This window comes from Oryzias latipes, chromosome 2 (genome assembly GCF_053564925.1).
Source record: "Oryzias latipes strain Hd-rR chromosome 2, Olatipes_Hd-rR_3.1".
In the NCBI taxonomy this organism is placed as follows: Eukaryota; Metazoa; Chordata; class Actinopteri; order Beloniformes; family Adrianichthyidae; genus Oryzias; species Oryzias latipes.
In genome coordinates this window covers 37,150,529-37,175,999 of record NC_136238.1, presented here as the reverse complement: position 1 = coordinate 37,175,999, position 25,471 = coordinate 37,150,529, and the positions used below count along the sequence as shown (strand labels likewise).

The 25,471-nt window shown below is 41.0% G+C and overlaps 1 protein-coding gene across 2 annotated transcripts; it reads right to left on the bottom strand.

Annotated features, from left to right (window-relative positions):
• Positions 1-1,381: 1,381 nt before the first annotated feature.
• On the bottom strand, positions 1,382-14,097 carry LOC111946277 (uncharacterized). Of its 2 annotated transcripts, XM_078937026.1 has the most exons (3): positions 13,075-13,328; positions 12,680-12,980; positions 1,382-3,455 (listed from the first exon to the last, which is right to left on the bottom strand). In XM_078937026.1, the coding sequence occupies exon 3, from the start codon at positions 3,436-3,438 to the stop codon at positions 1,933-1,935; it is 1,506 nt and encodes a 501-aa protein (XP_078793152.1). In that variant the 5' UTR covers positions 3,439-3,455; positions 12,680-12,980; positions 13,075-13,328; the 3' UTR covers positions 1,382-1,932. The 2 variants fall into 2 exon arrangements, with proteins under 2 accessions (XP_078793152.1, XP_023818376.1); XM_023962608.2 differs by lacking the exons at positions 12,680-12,980; positions 13,075-13,328 and adding an exon at positions 13,960-14,097.
• Positions 14,098-25,471: the final 11,374 nt, after the last annotated feature.

Here is a 25,471-nt window from a genome sequence, read left to right as displayed (position 1 = left end):
ATGAAATTGCAGCAGCCTTGAAGTGATGACGTTAAATAAAATAAAGTATAGAAAAAAATGAAAGGATAAATGAAAATAGAAAAGTTAGTTAAATATGTAAATTTGAGTTGTATAAACAAATATTGAGTTGGATAGACACAATAAATTAGGTTGAATAAAAACTTAATTAATAGTTACCAATATTTTCTGTCAGTTATTTGTATCCTGTTATATATGTATTCATTTTTTGTGACTCTGACTTTAACTTCAGTTCTTTCAACATCATGCAGCAATAGGGATGCTAAATTAGCTCATCCTCCTCTCACTCATGGTGCAGAAAGAATTAAACATAGCAGGACAAAGACTAGACAAAACACAGTAAAACAACTAAACAACTAAACACATTTAGTCAAAAACCCACACTTAAACCCAAATCTGTCCAGACAGGCAGAGGGAATGATATCCCAGAATCCCTTGCGGTGCCGATCTAACAGCAGCACCAAAGTTACACCTACTTAATTGAATTAATTTGAATGAAAGTAAAATAACTGTCTGATAACTACTTGTTATTTTTAAGGTGACTTAACTAAATATAATTGATTTATCTAAACTAAAGCAAATAATTAAGTTAGATCAAAGTAAAAGTTTATTTTTCCAACATCCATATGTGGTCTTATCATCCTCTCACGGTGGAAAAAGTATTATCTGAGCTTCTTCATCCACTAAATCATCTTCAAATGGACACGCCATGCTTCTTCACCTCTCTGAAAACAAACTAACCTTCAACTAAACCTGCTCCAGACCAGGTTATGTTCAGAGCATGAGTTGTTATGGCAACTTGACATACCCGGAAACATACCTCCATTTCTGGAACCAAAAGCTCAGGTTATCAACTTCCTTAGCCTCAAACTTATCGTGGGAGCTAGCATAACCTGCTTTCTGGAATACCCTCCTGAACTCCCAAGAGAACAATTAACTTATCTAACCCTACAACTACATCTTTAAATAATCCACCAGATGAGCTTCATCCAGATGGAGTTAGGGGACGACTGAGGGTGCAAGACGAGCCAGAGGCAGGATCCACAGCCAGGTGTTAGAGCAGGAGCAGAGCCGACAGAATGTAATGTGCACCCTGTGACTTTGATCATGAAAAAAATGTAGCTTAGGTCACAACTTTAAAAAGGTCTAGACTAAGTTTAACTAACAGGTATTGGTTGATAGATCTATTAATTATAATTTAGTAAAGCTAGTAAATTATAACCATATCATTTCAAATAAACTGAAAAAATAAATTGCCAAATATATTGTTTTATTTATTTAAACGTTTCAATTATTAAAAGTGCAACTGCATCTAACCAAGAAACAACATTTTTGTTAGAAATGACAGACACACACAGAGGGCTTCAGAAACAGCTGAAAATCATTTATTTAGAAACATTTAATAAATATTTTCTCTGATGAACTAACCTGCTTCACTTGGAAACACAGGTGTAGACAAAGGTAAACTAGCTAGCAGGTAACGGTTGATGGATCTATGACTTGGTTATCATTTCAAAATTAATTAATTAACAATATTATTTCATATTAACTCCAATACAAACTAACAAATATTGTCTTTTATTTGACACTTTGTAACAGGATCCTAAAAGCAACTAACAAAAAAAACCCCAAAGTTTTTTGTTCAGAATTGACACACACAAGGTGCTTCTGAAATGGCAAAAAAAACAGTTATTTAGGAACATTTAAAAAACACTTTCTCTAATGAACTAACCTGCTTCAATTTAAACACAGGTCTACTTTACCTTAAAAAATGAACCTCTGTAAACAAAAATCATTTATCACAGAACATGAAGCTTACAGTGATACCCGTAATTTATTTATTTTTTGTGATACCTGCAATTATTTCTCCTGAAAAGGAGGAATGATTGTTGGACTGGAAATACAAAGCTGTTTCTACCATGTGTGGGTTAACATGTGTCGTGTGACAAGAGACCTTTGGGTGAAACCTTTGCTGCATTTTTTACAGGAATAAGGCTTCTCTCCGGTATGAGTTAACATGTGAGATGAGAGATTATACTTTTTCCTGAAATCCTTGTTGCATTCCTTACAGGAATATGGCTTCTCTCCTGTGTGAGTTAACATGTGATGAGTGAGGACAGATCTATACCGGAAACATTTGTTGCATTCTTTACAGGAATATGGCTTCTCTCCAGTGTGGGTTAACATGTGAGATGTTAAATGAGACCTTTGAGTGAAACTTTTGCTGCATTCCTTACAGGAATAAGGCTTCTCTCCGGTATGAGTTAACATGTGAGATGAGAGATTATACTTTTTCCTGAAATCCTTGTTGCATTCCTTACAGGAATATGGCTTCTCTCCTGTGTGAGTTAACATGTGATGAGTGAGGACAGATCTATACCGGAAACATTTGTTGCATTCTTTACAGGAATATGGCTTCTCTCCAGTGTGGGTTAACATGTGAGATGTTAAATGAGACCTTTGAGTGAAACTTTTGCTGCATTCCTTACAGGAATAAGGCTTCTCTCCGGTGTGAGTTAGCATGTGAGAAGAGAGATGAGTTTTATTTCTGAAATCCTTGTTGCATTCCTTACAGGAATAAGGCTTCTCTCCTGTGTGAGTATACATGTGATGAGTGAGCACAGAACTATACCGGAAACATTTGTTGCATTCCTTACAGGAATAAGGCTTCTCTCCGGTGTGACTTAACATGTGACACGTAACATGAGACTTTTGAACAAACCTTTTGCCGCATTTTTTACAGGAATAAGGCCTTTTTCCTGTATGGGTAAACATGTGATACTTCAAACTTTGAGCAGTTGTACAAGTTCTTCCACACTCTTGACAAGAGTACTTCTTCGTTTTCTCTTTTTTTTTCCATTTCTTCTTTGAAGCAATTTTTCTTAATGTTTTGTCATGAACACATTTTTCTGTTATTTCCTCCAAGTTGATGTCACACTGACCTGCTGACATGTGAAAGCTGTCCATACTTTGGACATGACTTCTGTCTCTTCTCTTCCTCTGACCTTTTTTCTGTGGATCTGTCTCTTCATCTGTAGTTGATGTTGGTTCTTCATGTTGGTTTCCTTCTTCATCTTGACTATCAGTTACAATAAAGCTTTGCTGATTGTTTAGATCTGCTTCACTGTTCTCATCTTCCTCATAAGTAGGAATCTCCATCAATGTATCAGTCTCCTGCTTCAGATCAAGCTGCTCTTCACCTTGACAGATGTAGAGCTCTTCTTGCTCCTCTTTCATATGTGGACGTTCTGGTTCCTGCAGTTCGTCTTTAGTTTCTGAAGGTTCTGGTTCCTCCTGTTCCTCTTGAATCTGTGGAGGTTCTGGTTCCTCCTGTTCCTCTTGAATCTGTGGAGGTTCTGGTTCCTCCTGTTCCACTCTGAAGTTCCTCTGCTGCTTGAAAAGATCTTCCTCTTCAGTCATCCAATGCTGGGGGAGGACTGCAGGGACACAAACACAACAAGAAGCCTGTTTACACTTTTAAAACAATTTGTTCTTTGTTAAGTACCAATACAATTTTTTATTACTTCAGTCAGAAGATAATTGCTTTACATTTTTAATTTAAAAAAGAATCCACCCATTCATCCATTTTCTGAACCCCTTTTGGGGTCATGGGAATCCTAGAGTTTATACCAGCTAAAGTTGGATGAAGCCAGGGTCCACCATGGACAGGTTTCCAGTCCATCACATGACCAAAAAACACACACACTCATATTCACATCTACGGGTGCTATGGCGGGGGCACGAGAAGAACATGCAAACTCCTTATAGGAAGGATCCAGCTGGGATTTCAACTAGAGCCTTTCTTTCTGTGAGGTGAAAGTTCGGGTCAAACACCTAACATAAAAAAACTCTTAAGGATTTCTGAAATATTACCCGCCAATTTCAATACCAACTACAGCTCTTAATTCACACACTCCCTACACCAACACACTATGAACACACGTTACACAAGAAGGGATGTGGTCAATGACCTTCTGTCCTCTACGCTATCCCATCTGGGGCATGTAAGACAATATTTTCAAGAACAGTTCGGCACAACACTTAAGTTGATGTCCAACATTTTTTCAGCTTTCATTATTTAGAAAATCTATTTTTTTTACATTGTAATGATTCTCAAAACATTTTTTTTTTCATTTTTCATAGATAAAGCTTTTTAGCACTGAAACCACTCAATTCAGGCTCAGATTATACTTCGGAGCTAAGAGATTAACTAAACACTGTAAACCAGATAAGGAACTACAAACTTATGACTATTGCAGGTAACTAAATCTAAGTGGACTAAATTGTTCAACACACACAGAAACCGCAGGTATTCTTTACAAAACGTTTGGTTTTCATTTTACAAGCCTTCATACGTTCAAGGGAACAATGTTACATAACTTAAAACATTTATGTAAACAGGCCTTCACAAAGGGACTTAACTTGACATCTGACCTCACTATATTCAACGGATTAGGACAAGTATTAAGAAAATTCAAGATGGCTGGACCTTAGTGAAGGATTCAACTGAGCAAACAAGAGAGGAAAAACATTTATATTCATTGAAGAAACCTGCTCAACACATTTTTGTCTTCAGGCACTTACAAACTTGTGTTATTATTGTTTTATCCTGACTTAAGGAATTAAAAGTTTTCTGTAAAACAAACAGCTGAGTAACATGACAAAAGTTCAGCAAAGGTTCAGTAACTTTCACATGGCAAGGCCATAACCTTTTGACCTTTTGTTAGATGCTGTAAATATTTGTAATGAAGTTGCAGTGAAACACTATTAAGACATAAGCGACTCGTCGCATTTCGGGCAGACACTCGGCAGAATTGCAGTTTACTCCCCTAGGGCGGGTCTGTTAATTAACCCACCTGCTTAGCGTCCTATTTAAGTCAGGTGTACAATTGTTCATTCTCTCTTACCTTCAGCGCTCATTCTTCGCCGGTCTCCGAGCCCGCGGGTCTCCTTCTCTTTCGGCGTCTTGCCATGTTCCCCCGTCCTTGGGAAGGATGATCCCCATCTTTCTGATGTGGGGTTTTGGTTTCGCCGCGTCTGCTCTCCTTAATTTCTCCTCCGCTCCGCGGGCGGCTGCCGATCCGCGGGCGGCTGACGGCGCACAGCGCGTTCGTTTCGCCGCGGTCGCGTGCATCTGCAGGGGGTGTGCTTTCCGCAATGTTCGGGATGTCCGTGCCCCCCGATCAGGAGTAGTCGGGTCTTCTCGTCTGCCGTGGTCACCCCAATTATCCACGGTGAGCATCGTGCGGTACTTTTCCCATGTAGTTTTCTATGGCTGCGTCTCACTTCCTGTTTACTTCGGTGACGTCACGCCCCTAAGGACCCTGGGAATTGTAGTTTTTTTCGGGTCCTTTATGATGCACTTCTGATTCTTTTTCTGCTGCGTAGTTCTGCGTCGTCCGGTTGTTTTATTTTTTTTTTTCAGGGGTTGTGGGGTCCTTTCTGTGGTTGTGAAGGCTGGCAGTCCTCGTTTGGACAGGTTTCTCATGCTGGCTGAATTTATCGTGGCTTTTAGCATTTATTTTCTATTGCTGTTTTGTTCTTTGGGAGCTGTGTGTAAATCTTGATTGTCTTTAATTTGATGCTGGCTTTATTATTATGGCGGTTCTTCTGTTTGTTTTCTTCGTTGTTGTAGCTGCTGGTTAGTTGGAATGTGAATCAGTGTCTCTTGGACCCGTCTCTGCGCTATGGACATTTTCCCTTATGATTGGTCTCTCTTATGCAGCGTCTATGGCTCATTTTATTCACTCAGCGATCCTCATTCATTGCCCCGCACGTTCTGCTCCGCCTGTTTTTTCCCTGCTCTGTGTACCCCAGTGGGTCCTGCCCTGTCCTCAGGGACTTGCGTCGGCCGCATTAGTGAGTGTGTCGGTCTCGTCGCGGCCTTGTTTTCTCGGCTGGGGGTAGTTCGATCCTGGGCCGCGTGTTCCTGTTCTGGATTTTCGTGTTTTGCGTTTGATCTTTCCCTCTCTATGCCTGGAGTGGTTTTGTGATGCATGTTGTGTCTTCAGGCTTCCTCCACTTGTTCTCCTGTGTCTGCGCCTTCTGGTTTGGGGGAAAAGGATTTAAGAAGAGTGGTTTTTGTTTGACCGGCCGCCAGAATCTACAGCTCTGATGGTTCTTAAGGGGTCGTCCGGTTATTTCATCCTTGGAGATTATATTAAGGCTGTTTCAATATTGAATGATAGTATTGTGTCATCGGTTGACTTGGTTAATTAACACTTTGAGCAACTTCTACCCTGACCATAGGAAATATATCACTTGCGCTCTCAAGCTTAGTTCAAGAGTTAAATCTTGTGTCCACAAGTCAGTCTTCGGTCTGACTTTTCTAAGCAGATGGCACTCTGCTAGATGCATCCCCATTTGGAGGCTTGTTATACTCCGCCTCTGAATGCTTAAGGTTCAGTCTAGAAAAAATAATATCAAAACCATGATCCCTCATGGCTCTCAAGTTCTCTTTTGCAGTATCCAGTCGCCCTTGGCTAAATAAAAAATCTGAGAACCATTAATATCATATACAAGGCATCAAATCCAGCCGAGCTGTAATCCTCTGCTACGTGGGATGTTGACCTTCCTCATCTACAAATCTCCTTGGCTACTCTTCCCATCTACTACTCCTACTCCTCGATGGCCTCCTGAAGGTGCGTCCCTCTGAAACTGTCAAAGGTTACTTTTATCATTGGAATATATAAAACAAAAAATTGGTGTTAAGATTCCGTGCAGGTCATATATTTCACTATTATTTCACTGTTGGAATTTGTAATTATGGTGGTTTCTAGGGTGCGATAAATCCACAATGGGTCTTTACCTTAACTATCTACTAAATTTCACTTTCTCAGATTTGTTTTTAAAAGCACTGTTATTTAATTTATCTCAATCATTTTGAAACTGATCAGTTTCTGGGTTATTTATATATTCTTGTCAAGACTAATACTGCTTTGTTTTTTATCTATGCATCGCATCCTGAGCCTGCGAACCCTCACGCCCCGATCAGCTTCTCCGTTTCCAGGAAATGATGTCACCCATGCATTCCCTGATCTGGTGCTGCAACGATGACTGCTCAACGTACCTATTGCTGCACTGAAAGTGAAGGGGTGGTGGACCTCCTCTGCGTTCCAAGGACACTTCTGGCTTGAATCAATCTATGTCAGCTGCAGAATGAGTGTGAAATTCTTGGATTATAAATGTTGAAAGAAAATTATTTGTCAGGTGGAAGCCTCAAAATTTAGGTTGCTCTAAGTTGTATCAATTCAATCATTTTAATTGGTATGCCAAATGGGAGAAAACTTTGTGGCCGTTAAGCTCGTTGTGGTATTGTCGTTGGAGTTCGTAATAATGGCAGTTATTAAGCCTGCGTTAGTAGCATGCATGATGTGTATATAATGGCGTCGAGCCCGTCATAGTGTGATGGCAGCTTAGAATAATGGATTTTACTAAGCTTGTGTGAATATTATGCCAGATGAAATGTTTATGGCCGTTAACCCCGTCATAGTATGTGATGGAAGCTTCAAATATGGGGTTATTTCATTCATGGCATAGGATGTCATCGGGAGCATTGTATTGGATGTAAGTTTGTGTCATCCTAGGGTCGTCCATGGCGGCTAGAATTATAGTTCCGCCAGCGTTTTGCGGACGTGGGCTTTACGTTCTAAGATCAGGTAGGAGTACTTCTTATGTCGGCTCCCATTTCATTTCTTTCCCTCTCTCTTTGAGGTAGTATGCTCCCCTGGTGAATGGGAGCGGCCCAACGGTCAATGGTGCCGGGGTAAACACATAGCAGATACACTAGATAGCATGTTCCCTTCGTAGAGTGGTTCTCGAACGGGAGCGGCCCAACGGTCAATGGTGCCGGGGTAAACACATAGCAGATACACTAGATAGCATGTTCCCTTCGTAGAGTGGTTCTCGAAGGGAGCGGCCAAACGGTCAATGGTGCCGGGTAAACACATAGCAGGTACACTAGATAGCATGTTCCCTTCGTAGAGTGGTTCTCGAACGGGAGCGGCCAAACGGTCAATGGTGCCGGGTAAACACATAGCAGATACACTAGATAGCATGTTCCCTTCGTAGAGTGGTTCTCGAAGGGAGCGACCCAAACGGTCAATGGTGCCGGGTAAACACATAGCAGATACACTAGATAGCATGTTCCCTTCATAGAGTGGTTCTCGAAGGAAGCGGCCCAACGGTCAATGGTACCGGGTAAACACATAGCAGTCATACTGGAAAATGAAATGAAGTGAAGTGAAAATGGAATGCAGCCGAAAACACACCTCATCTTATTTACACACTGATTATACATTCACATTTTCTCTTCTGGATGATCTTGGCGTTGGGGGTTTTTGTTACCCTAAAGCGTAAGGAAAATAATTATCTTAAGAGAAGTCCTCCCTCAAGTAGAAGCCGCGAATGATGAGTATAAAATGCATGGTGTTTAAATTGAATCAGGTTGTGTAATCTTGTTGGCTCCCCTCCAGTCTTCTTTTTCTCTCTCTCTCTTCAGATAGTATGCTCCCCTGGTGAACGGGAGCGGCCCAACGGTCAATGGTGCCGGGTAAACACATAGCAGATACACTAGATAGCATGTTCCCTTCGTAGAGTGGTTCTCGAAGGGAGCGGCCAAACGGTCAATGGTGCCGGGTAAACACATAGCAGATACACTAGATAGCATGTTCCCTTCGTAGAGTGGTTCTCGAAGGGAGCGGCCAAACGGTCAATGGTGCCGGGTAAACACATAGCAGATACACTAGATAGAATGTTCCCTTCGTAGAGTGGTTCTCGAAGGGAGCGGCCAAACGGTCAATGGTGCCGGGTAAACACATAGCAGATACACTAGATAGCATGTTCCCTTCGTAGAGTGGTTCTCGAAGGGAGCGGCCAAACGGTCAATGGTGCCGGGTAAACACATAGCAGATACACTAGATAGCATGTTCCCTTCGTAGAGTGGTTCTCGAAGGGAGCGGCCAAACGGTCAATGGTGCCGGGTAAACACATAGCAGATACACTAGATAGTATGTTCCCTTCGTAGAGTGGTTCTCGAAGGGAGCGGCCAAACGGTTAATGGTGCCGGGTAAACACATAGCAGATACACTAGATAGCATGTTCCCTTCGTAGAGTGGTTCTCGAAGGGAGCGGCCAAACGGTCAATGGTGCCGGGTAAACACATAGCAGTCATACTGGAAAATGAAATGAAATGAAATGAAATGAAGTGAAAATGGAATGCTGCCGAAAACACACCTCATCTTATTTACACACTGATTATACATTATACATTTACATTTTCTTCTTCTTCTGGATGATCTTGGTGTTGGGGGTTGTTACCCGAAAGTGTATGGAAAAATAATTGTCTCAAGGAATTGAACGGAGCCTTATGCCAAAACGAAGTTGTGAATCAAATTGTGAATGTCATCCTAAAGATGTTGTGAAATAAATGTTCTTCTGCAAGAGTTGTCTGACTGAAATAAGCGACTCGTCGCATTTCGGGCAGACACTCGGCAGAATTGCAGTTTACTCCCCTAGGGCGGGTCTGTTAATTAACCCACCTGCTTAGCGTCCTATTTAAGTCAGGTGTACAATTGTTCATTCTCTCTTACCTTCAGCGCTCATTCTTTGCCCCTCCCTCCTCCCCGGCTTCCACCTGTGGGCTCCGTTACGGGGGTTGTTACCCGAAAGTGTATGGAAAAATAATTGTCTCAAGGAATTGAACGGAGCCTTATGCCAAAACGAAGTTGTGAATCAAATTGTGAATGTCATCCTAAAGATGTTGTGAAATAAATGTTCTTCTGCAAGAGTTGTCTGACTGAAATGTTTTTAACTAGTCTAAATTAGAGATCACTTAATGATTCTCATCAGTATTGCGATGGTCGCCACAGTAGGCTATCAGTTACCTCAGCTCACCTGTTTAGTACAGACATGGACTTTTGACAATTGATCAGAGTAGTGGCACACCTGCTACTCATTTCTGAATTATTTTCCACCAGTTCAGGGTCTGAAATGATCAGTAGGCGTATTATTTACACGTGCAATCAGCTGTTGTCACCAGGCAACAACATGCTAGCAGAGAAGCGACTGGAGCTTCTCAAAGAGTTACGCTGTCACAGGAGAGGCTGTAGAATTTGAGTTTAGCATCAGGAGAGGAAGGAACGCTACAAGTCAAGCGTCCATCCATCCTCATGGAGAATAAAATATATTTGCCAAAAATAATGAAGGACCTCACAGCGCTAACCAGACTGCAGTAGGAGTACCAGCAGAGCAGTCTCCTGCTGTTCATGGAGACGTGGCTCATGGACCTCACACCAAACTGAGGGAACTCTGGAGGATTTCCAACTAGTGAGAGCGGACTGGTCGGTGGTAGGGAGGGGGCTTGAGGTGTACGTTAATGGGGGATGGTGTAACCCACAAGACAAAAACTGCATCACAGACATTGAACGGTTAGCAGACAGCGTTCAGCCGTACAATCTGGGGGGGTTTCTTGTTATTGTGTTTACTCTTTACATTCCACACTCTGCAGAGGCTAAAGCAGCCTGTGAAGACATATCCACCTCTGTCTCTCAGCTAGCAACAGCACATCCACAGTCCTTTATCATAATATTTGGAGACTTTAACTCCGCCCCTCTTTCTACCCCAACTTCACCCAGTATGTTGACTGCCTGAGCAGGGGCAATAAACACTGAACTTGCTGTTAGCCTACATCTAATCACCTTTACCCCCACTGGGCAACTATAACACAACCTGGACATTCTTAAGCCCCCATTTACCCGCTTGGTGAAGAGGATACACCCCACCACATAGATGGTCAGGCTGTGGATGATAATCGACTTAGGAAGGAAGTCACTTCCTGTTTTATCCGTGAACATCCAGGAAAAGACATTGAGACGTTGGACTCTCAGAAATACCTGGGTGTTCACCTCAATGACAGACTGAACTGGATGACTAACACAGACATCTTGAACAAGAAGGGCCAGTTGACTCCACTTGCTGAGGAGACAAAGGTCTTCAGAGTTTGGAGGACTTTTACAGACTATCTATGATGGCGTTATTGCATCTGTCCTCTTCTACGGCGTGTGTTGGTGGGGAATGGATGCATGGACAGGAACAGGAGGAAGGTCGAGAAACTGCTGCAGAGATCCAGCTCTGTACTGGGATGTTCCCTAGAGTCTGTGACTGTGACGGGTGAGAGGAAGATGTTAGGAAAACTTGAATCCATCATGGACAATCCTCTTCATCATCTGTGTGAGACAATGAAAGCACTGAGGATCTCCTTCAGTCAGAGCCTGAAAGCTCCTTGCTGCATGAAGGAGCATTGACAGATCTTTCTGCTATCAGCTATGAACGCCTCATAGACACTGAACGCTTCATTGTGTTATTTGATGCAGTTTGGTAACCATTATGAAAAAAAAGAAATGTTCAAATAAGCAGGGTGAAAAAAGATTCATGACAATACATTTCATTAGGTTAATTATTGATGACAAACTAAACTGGAAACCACATGTTAGATATCAGCAAACTAAACTGTCCAGAAGCATCTCAATTTTAAATAAAGCTGTGTTCACAGTAATAATTTTAATTCAAAAGAACCTCCAGTGTATCTCCAGGAGGATGACAGTGAATTCTACTGAACCAGATTCTTCTCATGCTGTGATGTTAGTAGTTGGGTTATTATTATTAATGCTGTTATTAATGTTATTAATGCTGAAAACTGACAGTAAAACTCCTCCATATCCTGATCAGTCAGTCACACACAGGGCTTTTATTGAGGCCTGCAGGCGTTCTCGATTGGAACCGAGACACCCGGTGCCAACTGCCGGGTCCACGGTTCCAGCCCAGGAAATCTGAGCCCACTCAGACAGCAGTGTCCACAGAAAACGCATTTCTCAAGCCTCGTCAATTGACCAGGGGCCGCCGTTCATTCAGCTGTGGTAAAGAGACACGAAGAGGCTTAACATACTGGTTAAAACGAAAGCGAAACATTCTCTTTTTCGTTGGGGGGGCTTAACATTATTGAAAAGGAGTGTCTTATTGGAACATGTTTGTTGAAGATATTGCATGGAAGGAGGTTTGGCTAATTAATAATCTGTAATAAATTCTTGATCATCAAGAGTAAAAAGTTCATTTTAAGATTATCCACATATTGTACCAGGCTAAAACTTTTATTCAAATTAGATTTAGATTAAACATTGATAGTAATGATAGTAGTGATGCAACATTATGACTTTTTACAACTGATACGGATACCAATAGTCAACTGATATTTTTTAAAATACTTCTCAAATGCGTCAGCAATAGTCCCCTGCCCAGAAACTTTCCTTTTTTTTTTCTTTGAATGAGTGCTAACGCTTAAAATGGAGTTTTAGGGCAGTTGATAGAATTTTCTTTTTTAATCACGAATTCTGAGTCAAATTTACAAGAACAAAGCCATAGATTAACGAGGAAAAAACACCAAAGTTTTCCGTTTATTGGAGCCTAGCTTAAAGATGAAATATGTGGATCCTTTTGTGAAGCTTTAATTCCAGATAGGTTTGAAAAAAAAAGAAATTCAGAACCTTTTGACGACTCAAAATCCAATTATTGTCAGTGTTGGTAAAGCAGAGTTTCATAAAAAAAGGAGCTCAAAGACACAATGGAGTGTAGAGGACAGCAGCTTTATTTTCTTTCATTCACATACCCAGAAACCCCTTTGTCACCTGACGTCATTATCCGGTTATATGCAGAACACCAATGCGGAAGGAAAACAGTGTTCCATATGCCCCCTCCTCCAGATGAAACATCCTGTTTCAACACAAAACAACAAGTTGAATGAAAATAGTCTGATATATTAGCATTAGAACGTTTAAAAACCCAAAAAGTCCTCCTCCTCAGATGGAAAAATCCCACAAATGTAGAGATCTGGTCTTTGGTGGAGGAAGAAAGGATTGAAGTGGACATCTGCAGGGACACCAACGGCTTAATCAACGGCTGTAGAGATCCTGCAAACCATCCATCAATAAATAAAACATTAATAAATCCTAAACAAAGGAGCTTCCAAGCATTTGAAACGTTATCAATAAACATTCAACTCACCTGTAAGTTTAGTCGGTCTGCTCTGCTGCTGCGTGGCGTTCACTTGCTGCTCTGTATGCTCACCTCCACTTTAATCTCTTAAGTTTACAAGTTGTTTTTCTTGTAAATCTACAACTTTATATCTTGTAATTTTTTTGGTGGCCCCTAAAACTGCAATGATAGCAGCTTCATATTCTTTCCACACATCGTGGTGGTGAATTTCCAAATATCTTGTGAGATTTGTGGTGTTAAAGCTTGACCTTTTACCCTCTTTGTGACACTTCTGTCGAAGACGTTTTGCAAACAGCGAGTGAGTCGTTGGTCTCAGAAACGCTAAAATAAGCCCACATGTTGCAGACGGAGGTCTTTAGAGCAGGCGCTGAGATGTCAAATACCATTTTCTTCATCATTTTAGTTCAGTGACAGAATAATCAATGTTGAAGTAGAAAATGAAAAAGCATGTTGGTGGATTGCTTTTTCATTTTAATTTTGAGTCATAAAATGCAGCTTCATTTTGAAAATGAAAAAGCATTTATGATTTTGACTTTTATTTTTAATTATGCTACAGAATCGCTTCCATACAAAACGACAACAGTTTAAGCTTTTAGTCATTGGTCAATAATCAGGGAACTTTTTTCTTATCGGAATCATCTGCAGGACGTTGTACTGTCCAACATCGGCCTACAATTATCAGTATCTGATGCTATCATGCTATCAACTACTCTGTAGTTTTTGCTGCAAAATTCCACTGAAACAGTGATCCATCTATTCTGATATTGTCCTGAAGTTAAAGAAGATTTATGCTAAACTGATTTGCTTAAATTTCTTGCACATTTTGGCCAAATTTCATAATTGTCGCGTGCGTGTGTTGTTCAATTGTGTGTTTCTCTGATGAAGGTGACATACCTATGTGGTGTAGCTGCAGCTGTGGTTTCCAGATGACATCCAGCAGTCTGCGCTGACGACAGAGCTCCTGCTCGTACTGGAAGACGGTTCCTTCACAGAGTCTGCAGATTTCTTCAGCAGCAGCAGCTAGTCGCTCGCTGATCCAACTCTCTCAGAGACTGAAGGGAAGACATGGTTCCTGCTCCGATCTTCAGCTCCAACTCCCACAAACACCTTCTTTACGCTGCTTTTTCACTCGAAACTGACAGTTCGTATCCTCCTTTGGGTCCAAAAACGTCACTGTTGTCCAGACAAAATCGCCGCCGGTCTCTGAACACAAGCTAGCTACAAGCTGCTAGCGCCGCGCGCTGCTGTTTACTTCCGGGTCACGCTGATAACTTCATTCTGAAAAAGCCTTTTACATTTCGATTATCCGAATATTTATTTTTTTTACGAAAATAATTTACAACCTTTTTAAGTCACGAAATATATTTTAATAAAAAGTATGAAAAACAAAAATAATTTTGTCAAAAATGCTTGGTAAGCGGATATGACGTCACAAGAATTTACGATGTACTTTTTTTTAAAACGATGTACTGGAATTAATCACAAAACCAAACTGTAATCAAAGATGTGAGCATAAAAGGACTGTTTAGGAGATGAAGAACTGTTTACAGTTGAGACTTAATACAGACTGAAGCTTTTTTGTTTTTAATATTTAAGAGAACTTTTACATCCAACCTCAGTTTATCTGAAGTCTCACATTAGAACAACAATAATTTCTGGTTTTGTTAGACCCTTTGTCATTGTCTGCAGGTCTGCAAAGCAGAAATACCTGATGTTAAACTGAATAAATTCACTGTAAAAATTTTTTTTATTGTTTTCTTCTCGTGTAAAAAAAGAAAATAATGATGGAGCTACGGCAGGATTACTTGGCTCAGGTTTTTTTTTTAATAATTACGAAACTCTCGCAGACACAACCACCCAATGATTCAGAGCACATCTCTTCACAAAAAACAAAGAACAAAACAAAAAAATCTATACACATAAAAATATAAAAAAAACTTTCAGAATAAATTAAAATTTAAGGCAATCAACAATCTAGACAAGGGGTGCCCAAACTTTTTTCCTCAAAGGGCCAAAATCTAAATGTGATCGTGGACCGTGGGCCAAATACAATACGTTTTTTGTATGTCATTAAATAAAAGCAGAAAACAAAGAATATGCTTTAATGTGTTTATTTTGATTCTGTATTCATCAAGGTAACACAAAAATAAACATTCTTTCAAACCATTAAACATAACAGCAAGGCCTCACTGGCAATTTTCAACTAAAAAACAAAAACAAACTAAAACAAACTTTTTTCCAATGAAAACAGCAAACTGCGATCCTTAATGAGAGACATGGAGCTGGTCTTTTGACTTAATCAGTGACTGAATGTTGGGCTGCAGCTTACTCACTGATAGTGTTAGTATGTCTTGCAAGTGTGAGTCTGTGAGGGTCCCCCTGAGTTTGATCTTGTTCAGGTTCATGAGACTAAATGTTTGCTCACAAATGTAGGTGCTGCCAAACAGAGATAGCATCACTTGTGCATTTTTTCTCATCTGTGGGTATCTTTGTTTTGACACATGTGGATAAAAATCCCTCAAGGGTAGTGATACAAATTTGGGTCTTAGCTCTGTGTCACATTGAAACTCAATCAACTCCATCTGCAAATGCTCTGGAACTGAGTCGGGACTCACGCTGAAGGGCTGAGAAAAAAGCTCCATGTCACCTGCAGTCTTCTTAAAGTCCACAAAGCGCAAATCAAACTCCTTATTTAAGTTGCTGAGAAGTTCTCTATATTCTGGCAACCTGTCCACCTACACATTCACGTCTCTCAGGCTGGGGAAGTGTGCAAAGTTTCCTGAAGAGACAAAGTCAAATAAGAATGCGTCCATTAGTATAATTAGCACTACTATGAGGTACATAAGCTACAGGACACAAAATACAACAGAGCAATGAAAGCAAACCCACAAAGACAAACAGTTACGTTTTCTGTCAAACAGGCGTAAGCACCACGGACAGCGACACATCACAGCGACGGACACACATGGAGCAGCACGTGTTACAATCACAAATAACAAACAGCCAAAAGTCTGTGTGCAGCATGTTAATGACTTACCTGCTGAAAGATGCCGGCAGAGTAGTTGCAGCTTCATTTGGAAAGCCTTGATGTGGTCAAACAGCTCCGTTATGATCTGTTCTTTGCCTTTAAGTTTAACATTCAGATTGTTGAGCAGGTCGGTGATGTCCACCATAAAGGCCACGTCGAAAATCCATCTTTTATCAGTGGGGATTTGTGTGTCCCTGCTCGCACTCGACAGAAACTCCGCGATAAGTTGGCGCAACTCAAAAAATCTTTTGAGCACAGTCCCCCTGCTCAGCCAGCGAACCTCCTGATGGTAAAGAATATCTTTGTATTGCACATCAACTTCATCCAAAAATGCGCTGAACTGGCGGTGTGAGAGTGCCTTTGAGCGGATGCAGTCAATGATTTTAACGACATCGCGCACGACGTCTGCCAGTCCGATCGTCTTTGCACACCGCTGTTCCTGGTGCAGGATGCAGTGGTATTGCGCTACCTTTCCCCCACACTCTGAAACTTTTTGGGAAATGAGAGCAGTGAGGCCAGCTTTTTTCCCAATCATGGCAGGTGCACCATCAGTTGTTATTCCAACCATTTTGTCCCAACTCAAGTTATATTTGTCCAGGACTCTTGAAACCGCCGCAAACAAATCTTCGCCTTTTGTCGACCCTCGCAGCGTCTCAAGTCCCGCCAACTCTTGTGTTATTTCCATGTCAGCGTTAATTCCCCGAACAAAAACCAAAAGCTGCGCTGAATCAGAAATGTCTGTGCTCTCATCACATGCCAGTGAGAAAGCAACAAAGTCTCTTGACTTTACTGTTAACTGATCTCTAATGTCCCGAGACAAATCTTCAACGCGGCGGGTCACTGTGTTGCGCGAGAGGCTAATTTGGGAAAAAACTCTTTCTTGGGAAGGGCACATTATTGAAGCAGCTGTGGACAGGCACTCCTTAACAAAATCTCCCGTTGAAAACGATCTCCCACTCTTTGCAATTAGCACCGAAATTTCGTAGCTGGCCTGTGTGGCGCAGTCTTGTGCTGTCGAGGGCCTCGTGAGGGTGGCTTACTGTGACCGAAGTTTCGATAGCAGCTCGCTCGATTTTTTCTTTCGCGCCTCACCTTTGTATCTGGAGAAGACCGCATGTTTAGTTTCGTAGTGGCGACGTGTATTATACTATTTCAGTACAGCCACGGATTGCTGGCAAATAAGACAAACAGCCTTAGAAGAGATTTCTGCAAAAAAAATAATCATCCTCCCACTTTTGTTTAAAATGCCTCTTATCCGTGTGCCACTGCCGTTGTCGTTCCATCTTAACAAACTGAAAAAGTCTTAGAGTCTTAAATCTTCTCCAAAATGTAAGGATTGCCCTATGGTGCGGTGAACTTTATGTGTTTATGAGACTTCCGTAAAGAGGACGTGAGAGAGGACAGCACAAGAACGGTATGCAGAGCAGTGAGGACGTAAAAGAAGACACTCAGTGCATGGGGTTGAGAGGGGGTGGCAGCGGTGGGCAGCAAAGGTGCTAACAGCGCCATCTGGAGAACAAAAGTAAATTACAGTCATAGACTTTTCACCATCATAGACAATGGATGTGAGGTTAAGGGGTTTTACAAAAACACGGCGGCTTGCGCAGCCACGACTCGGCGGGCCAGAAGAAAACCTTTGGCGGGCCAAATTTTGCCCGCGGGCCCCACTTTGGGCACCCCTGCCTTAGCGGAAAAGAGGAGCTGCTCAAACTCAAACTTTATTTATTTATATAGCGCCTTTCATTTTGGTTAAAAACACAAAGCGCTTAACATAAAAACAGATAAAACAGTCATAAAAAATGAAAGTTGTTCAAAACAGAAAACAAAGGACAATCCCACAAAGAAGGTACCCCTCCCTCACCACCCCCCGCCCCCATCCCCACCCACCCAGTTACCCCAGTAGAACAGTGAACAGAAACAAATAACTGCAGTTGAAGAAGGTCTGGCTTGGTACTGCTGTGAGGAAACGATATCATGGGGATCCAATCATTCCAAGGCCCAGCCCGACCACAGGGGCCATTACCGCAGCGCCCGCCCAACACAGGGCAGCCCAGGGCCCCATCCATGGCTATTAGACCACAGAGTGGGACCCCAGCCCGCCCAACCAGAACGGGCACCACAGCAACGGCACGCCCTACAGGTCAAGCTGGTGGTGCCCAAGAACGATGGATCCCCCAGAGGAAACACTGGAGTAAAAAACATCAGAATAAAAAATAAAAATGATCATAAAATAACAACAATAAAAATAGAAAAAGATAAAAAATAAAATAAGATATAAGAATGTTAGTAATTAAAAAATAAAAAACGTCAGTGATTAAAACATAACCTAAGTATCATTGGTAAAATAACAATAAAAAGATTTGCATATTAGAAACAAAGATAATAATAGTCCTTACAAGAAAATAAATAAATAAATAGATAAATAAATAAACAAATAAATATGTAAATAAATACCTCAATTAATAAATAGATGAATAATAAAAGACATAAGGAATGATCAAAGTCATATAAAAGCCAGACTAAAAAGGTGGGTCTTGAGCCTCTTCTTAAAAACCTCTACAGTCTCTGCGGCCCTGAGGTTCTCCGGCAGGCCGTTCCACAGGCGAGGACCATAATGGCAGAATGAAGCCTCACCATGTGTCTTGGTCCTTACCTTAGGGACAACTAAGAGGCCAGTGCCAGAGGACCTCAGGGTCCGCGAGGGTTCGTATTTTAAAATAATATCATTTAAATAAGAGGGCCCAAGACCATAAAAACATTTGTAAACCATTAAAAGAACTTTAAAATCAATCCTGAAACGCACAGGGAGCCAATGCAGCGATCTTAAAACCGGTGTAATATGTTCCCGCCCTCTGGTTCTCGTCAGAACTCGCGCCGCTGAGTTCTGTAGAAGTTGTAGATTTGAGATCGACTTTTTGGGTAAACCAGAGAGCAGGGCATTACAGTAATCTAAACGACTAAAAATAAAAGCATGCATTAGCATCTCTGTGCTGGCAAGAGAGAGGAACGGGCGGACTCTGGCAATGTTTTTGAGATGATAAAATCCTATTTTCACAATGTTTCTGATGTGAGGGATAAAATTCAGCTCAGAGTCAAAAAGAACGCCCAGGTTTCTCACACACTGAGAAGACTTAAAATTCCTAAGTTTGGGTAAAATCATCTCTCTCTTGTCTTCAGGACCAATGATTAAAACTTCAGTTTTGTCCTGGTTGAGCTGCAAGAAGTTTTCTGCCATCCACAGCTTTATATCTAAAATGCAGTTTAAAAGAGTGTTGACAGGTTCAAGGTCATCAGGAGACACGGCGATGTAAAGCTGTGTATCATCAGCATAGCTGTGAAAGTCAACGCCATGTCTCCTGATGACATCCCCAAGAGGCAACATATACAAGTTAAAAAGTATTGGACCCAAGATTGAACCCTGGGGAATCCCACAACCTATTTCATGGACTCCTGAGGAACGAGTATCCATACTAACAAAAAAGTGTCGATCTGTGAGATAGGAGTGAAACCAGTTAAGAGCAGTTCCTGAGAGGCCGACCCGACTACTAAGTCTGTCAAGTAAAATCTGGTGATCTACCGTATCAAAGGCGGCACTCAGATCCAGCAGCACCAGAACAGAAAGTTTCTGCGAGTCATAATTATGTCTGAGATCATTTAAAATTTTTAAAAGGGCCGTCTCAGTACTGTGATTTGTCCTAAAACCAGACTGACACTTTTCAAGAACATTATGTTCATTTAAAAAATCATGTAATTGAATAAAACAAGTTTTTCAATAATTTTTCCTAAAAATGGTAAGTTGGATACAGGTCTGTAATTGTCCATGATCTTTGGGTCCAAGTTACTCTTCTTCAGAAGGGGCCTCACCACCGCCGTCTTACAGGCAGAGGGGAAGACCCCCGTCTGAGGAGAGCAGTTAGCTATGTTTAAAATCTCTGACTCAAAGAATTTATAAAATGCTTTAAAAAGAGAAGTGGGAATAGTGTCTAAAAGGCAGGTTGTAGTGTTTGCTTGGGAAAAAACTCGACCAAGCATCTCTGCATCAACCAGGACAAAACTCTCCAGTGTTTCCTCAGGTAAAGACAATGCCACTGACCTGCTAGGGTTAGTGTTATGTACCGGTTGAAGGTTGGATCTAATAGCATTGACTTTACTCCTGAAGTGGTCAGCAAAGTCCTCACATGCAGTTTATGAGTGAGGCATGATAGATTTATTAAAATCTTTGTTTAGTAAAAAATCAATAGTCTTAAAAAGAAACCGGGGGTTGTGTTTATTGTTTGTGATGAGATTTGAAAAATAAAGTGTCCTTGCCTGTTTAACGGCGTGGTTGTACGTTTTTAGTTGATCCTTTAAAAAGTCATAGTCGACTGTTAAATTAGTTTTTCTAAATTTTCTCTCTGCTCTCCTACAAATTCTCTTCAGATTTAAAATATCACCGTTTCTCCAAGGCATCTTCGGTTTATGTGTCAAGATTTTTGTTTTCATTGGAGCGGCTGAATCAATGGCAGACTTAAGTCTGTCGTTAAAATCATCAGTCAGAGAATCGCAGGACAAAGGTAAAATCTGAGCAGGAGTTTGTTTTAAAATGTCAATAAAATGTTCTGCCACTTCAGGAGTTATATATCGCTTCATCACAGTTCTCACTGAGGCCTCTTGCTGGATAAAACCAGTCACCTTAAAAAACACACAATAATGATCTGACACAGCCAAGTCAACAACAGAGGACACACCAGCAGACAGGCCGTAGGTGATGACCAAGTCCAGGGTGTGTCCTCTATTGTGAGTCGGCTGTGACACATGCTGGGTAAAATCCATACTATTTAAAAGATTTAAAAACTCAGAGGCAAAAGGATCATTCGTGTTGTCAATATGAATGTTAAAATCTCCAGTTATTAAAATCCTATTGTGCCTCAGAAGAATGACAGATAAAAGTTCAGAAAAATCTTGTAAAAAACCAGAGGGAGGACTTGGTGGCCTGTACACAGTCACTGCTAAAATAGGTGGATTGCTGAACAGGAAGGAATGATGCTCAAATGAAGGATAATCAGTTAAAATAATGGTTTCCATTTTTAAACCTTGTTGAGCAATTGATGCTGTTCCACCACCTCTTTTACCTTCCCTTACAGAAAATAAAAAATTAAAATTAGGTGGAGAGGCCTCAGTGAGAGTAGCTGGAGCATCAGTACCAAGCCAGGTTTCAGTTAAAAGCAAGCATTTTAAATCATGGTCAACAATCAGATCATTAATTATAAAAGACTTGTTAGAAAGAGATCTGATGTTAAAAACAGCCATATTCAGTGTGGCAGGTGAAACCAGTGATTTTGCAGTTAATTTTGGTTCTGTATTTGGTGCTATGTGAACAGGACGGAGACATCTGACAGAAGGAATGGTTGACTTTGAATGTGAACGTTTGTGATCTCTGCTCGTGATGTGTACTGGAATAAAGGATATGGAGGGAATGTGTGTGGTTTGATCGAACCGTCAGCTGGAAGGAGCAGTGCAGGAGAGGAGGGTGAGATCTATGTTCATCCCCAGAAGATGGGAGCCTTTATGGTTTGGATGTAAGCCGTCTGGTTTGAAAAGGTTTGGTCTATTGTAAAATGTGGTGAAATTGTCAACGTAAAGGATATTTAGGGAGTGACAGTAACTTTTTAACCAGATATGGAGCTGACGGATTCGAGAGAATTTTGTGTCTCTGTAACGGGGTGAAGGTAGTGGTCCAGATATAATGCATTGTAAATTTAACTGCTGGATGTGATAAATAAGGTGGATGAAGTCCGCTTTCAAAGTCTCAGATTGCTGGAATTTAATGTCATTGGTACCTGCGTGGATTATGAGGGTTGAGGCAGAGGGGGGTTTACTGGTGAGATGATTGTGGATGTCCATTACTGATGCCCCTGAGATGGAGTGTGTGTGGCACCTCTTGATGCCGACTTGCCGGATCATAGAGTCTCCCAGGATGAGAACTGGACGGGGCGCTGATCCCGGATCCGGTGCGGGGCTCCCATACCTGACAGCCGGGTTTTGCGAGGCCGCAGAATGCCCGAGAGACAGCGATCCCGGGTCAAGCTTAGGAGGAAGATCTGGCAGAGGATGATGATCGGGCGAAATGTATGGTGTCAAATTCATGCCTAAACTATTTGGCATCAAAACTGTAAAACCAGGAATCAAAACCCGAATTCTGCGAACCAAAACCCATAATTTGCAACCAAAACTCAAATCTGCAAATCAAAATTCATAAATTGAGAACCAAAACCCATAATTTGCAACCAAAACTCAAATCTGCAAATCAAAATTCATAAATTGAGAACCAAAACCCATAATTTGCAACCAAAAGCTATAACCTAAAGCGCAATCATATTTCTCAGGTGCTGATTTGTTTTCTCGCTGTTCTGAAATCGCCTTTTTGAGTTGCGCTTTTATTTTGAAATCGTCTTTTGAGTTGAGCTTTTTTTTTTTGCGGTTGCGATTCTAAAACCTGTCACACACGTAAAAACAGCGCCACGTCAGTCAACGGGAGGGGAGGCGGGACATCCCCGACAGCCAGTAGCTCATTGGCTACCGAATGACTCCGAGTCTTACGTCAGCGTCCACCACCTCAGAGCGCCAAAATCGTACCAATATCAGAGACAGTCATGGCGAACCAGCAACCGGAGGTAAGTTTTTCACATCTCAAGAACAATCAAACGTGTTCTCTGTATAATCGGAGGACGCCAGCATAGTCAGATGAGCTCCACCAGTGACTGCTAGGGAAAAAAATTAAGATGTTGCATGATAAATCATCACCACCACTCATTGTAAACAGTGAGCTAATGTGCTAGCTTAATGCTTACCCCCCCCCCCCCCCCCCCCCCAGCAAAGTAGATGGTTTATTGATAATTATTTGAGTCTTTGCGGAGGGTGTCCGCTCCTTTTTAATGCTTTTTTGTTCTCATGTCATTACTTGTAACCATTTCCATTTACTGTAACCAATGTTTGCCTGTGCTAGCCGTGTTAGCTTAATGCTAGCGGGTTATTCCGGCTCATTTCCTGACCCACCCCCCTCCCGTAAAAAAGTACCGGTAGTTTATTGATAATTATTTGTGAGTCTTTGCAGAGGGTGTCCGCTCTTTTTTTACTGCTTTGTTGTCATTTCATGACTTGTTTGGATAAAACTAAGTCGATTTTTACGACAGTGTCAGGATCGAGCATACACGACAGTGTTAAGTCCACGGTGGATAAAAAATTCTGGAGGAGATAAAGTCGTAATGAAGGATACGGTCAGACGAACTGAGACCGGTGTATTAGAACGATTACTGTGGGTTTTTTGGGGCTCTTATGCAATCTTTACGGGTTTGACATGACTACAGCACAGTGAAATCATCAACGGGGCAGTTGATTATACAATATTGCATATTGTGTTGAGCTCTTAAGCAGAAGTGTAATCCGGTGCGGTCATTGGTAGGCTAGAAGTTCCTAAGATAAAAGCATAATGTTTAATAATAACCTTCTTTCTTTTTTTCTTTCTTTGTGTATTTATTTATTCATGAATGAAGGAATTATTGGAAATTGTAAATCTACTTTTTTTTGCAATCGCCAGAATGGATACTCTGAGATACTGTCAGCTGTACAGACCCTGGTGTCTGCCCTTCAGCAAAATCTACAGCAGAGCCAAGCTGCAAACAGGGTGAACCAGGGACCTGGTCCAGTAGTACAGCAACAGATGGCTACTCCTCAGCATAGCCAGACACCACACCAAAGTGATCAGGGACAGAGTCAGAGTCTTTTAGCACAGCAACGGACCACATCTGTACAGCAGGAAATGAGCAGGTTCTATTATAATTGAAAGTTCTTTGTCCTAAGTATTTTAGTGTATTTAACGTTACAGTCACAAATTGAAGTATTGAAGTATTTGTATTTCCATTTATAATTACTAAAATTGTTGACATATGTTAAAACAGAAATATAATTATGAAGTGCTCATTAGTATGTGGTTTCTTCTGTCTCAGGTCTTTTCCAGCTCTCTTCCGGAGGCAAAATGCTACTGGAAAAAGACGTTTTCCAAGTGCCTCAAAAATATGCAAAATGTCCAAGTTAATGAAAGCGTTTTCATGCAACTTCTGTTTGCTCAATACAAATTTAAAGTACACCCCCTCTCCTTCAGAGGAATTACAACTTTTTCAGGCTGGACTAGGCAAACGAAGCATCAGTCTTTCAGAGAACCTAAGTCATTCTGAGGTATGTCTATGGTACAACCATATCACAAGACCTAAATTTAGGTGGTTAATAGTAACATAAAGTAACTATCATTGTTGTGTTTGTATTAGACTTTTGCACAAAAGAAATTTGAATCTCTGAATTTGTCATAAGCAGGTTGTTTCCATCTAACTTGTTCTAATAAGTTTCTCTTGTCCTGTCAAACTTCTCCAAGAAAAAACTTTAGTATAACATCCCAACTTTGAAGATGGACAAAGATGCCTTTTACAAATGATTGATTGCCACTACTGCTTTTGAGAAATTTGTCACTGGATGATCATTTAAATGGTTATTATTCAGGGCTAAGGCTAATGTGTAATGCAGTAATAATATGTAGTTCAATAGCACGACTCCATCATATAAATGAGGCCAAAACCAACTGGAAATTGCTTTTACTAAATCCAGCAAATAACCAAATTATTGGAAAGCCTGAAAAATTGAGATAGAAAAGGGTTTCTTTATTACTTGGAAGTTTCTTCAATATTTGTTTGTGTATTTTGTATGGGTATTAGAAGTGCACGTAAAATTCATGAACATTAATAAAATGTATTTCATGCTTCTCTTGTTTACCTCAGCTGCAGAACCTGTTGCATGAAGCATTTCCAAAACTGGAGGCGTTAACAGGAGGATGGCTGCTTCATAAATCCTCAGGTTGTGTGTGGGTTTTTTTTCTTCCTAAACACTAACTGCTTATTACTTGTATTTTTCCCTTTTTTATTCTAAAATTGAATATCAGACACCCATAAAACTTTGTTCACTTTCACACTCAATTTCTGGGTAAAGTTGCTTCTTTGCAGCCTGAATGTTTAAAGCAATTCTTTGTTAACTGTGTAACATAATTTGTCCTAACCTTTATAGGAAAACTGCAATTCTTTCAGAATCTCAATGTGTCAATATTTCTTATAGGTGGCAATGGAAAGAGACAAATGATACTCATAGCTCCAGATAGCGAAGGCTATACAGGGGCACAAATAAAGATGGTCTCCCTCAGTGGTAAAGCAACTCTTTATATAGTTCCTCTACAAGACGAACTCAACACTACTCCTTTACCCCCTGAAGCGAAAGAATTTGAGAGCATGCCTAAAGCAGCATGCAAAAGTTGCCAAAAGTTGCCAAAAGCTATTTCCACTGCAAGTTCTGGCTCTC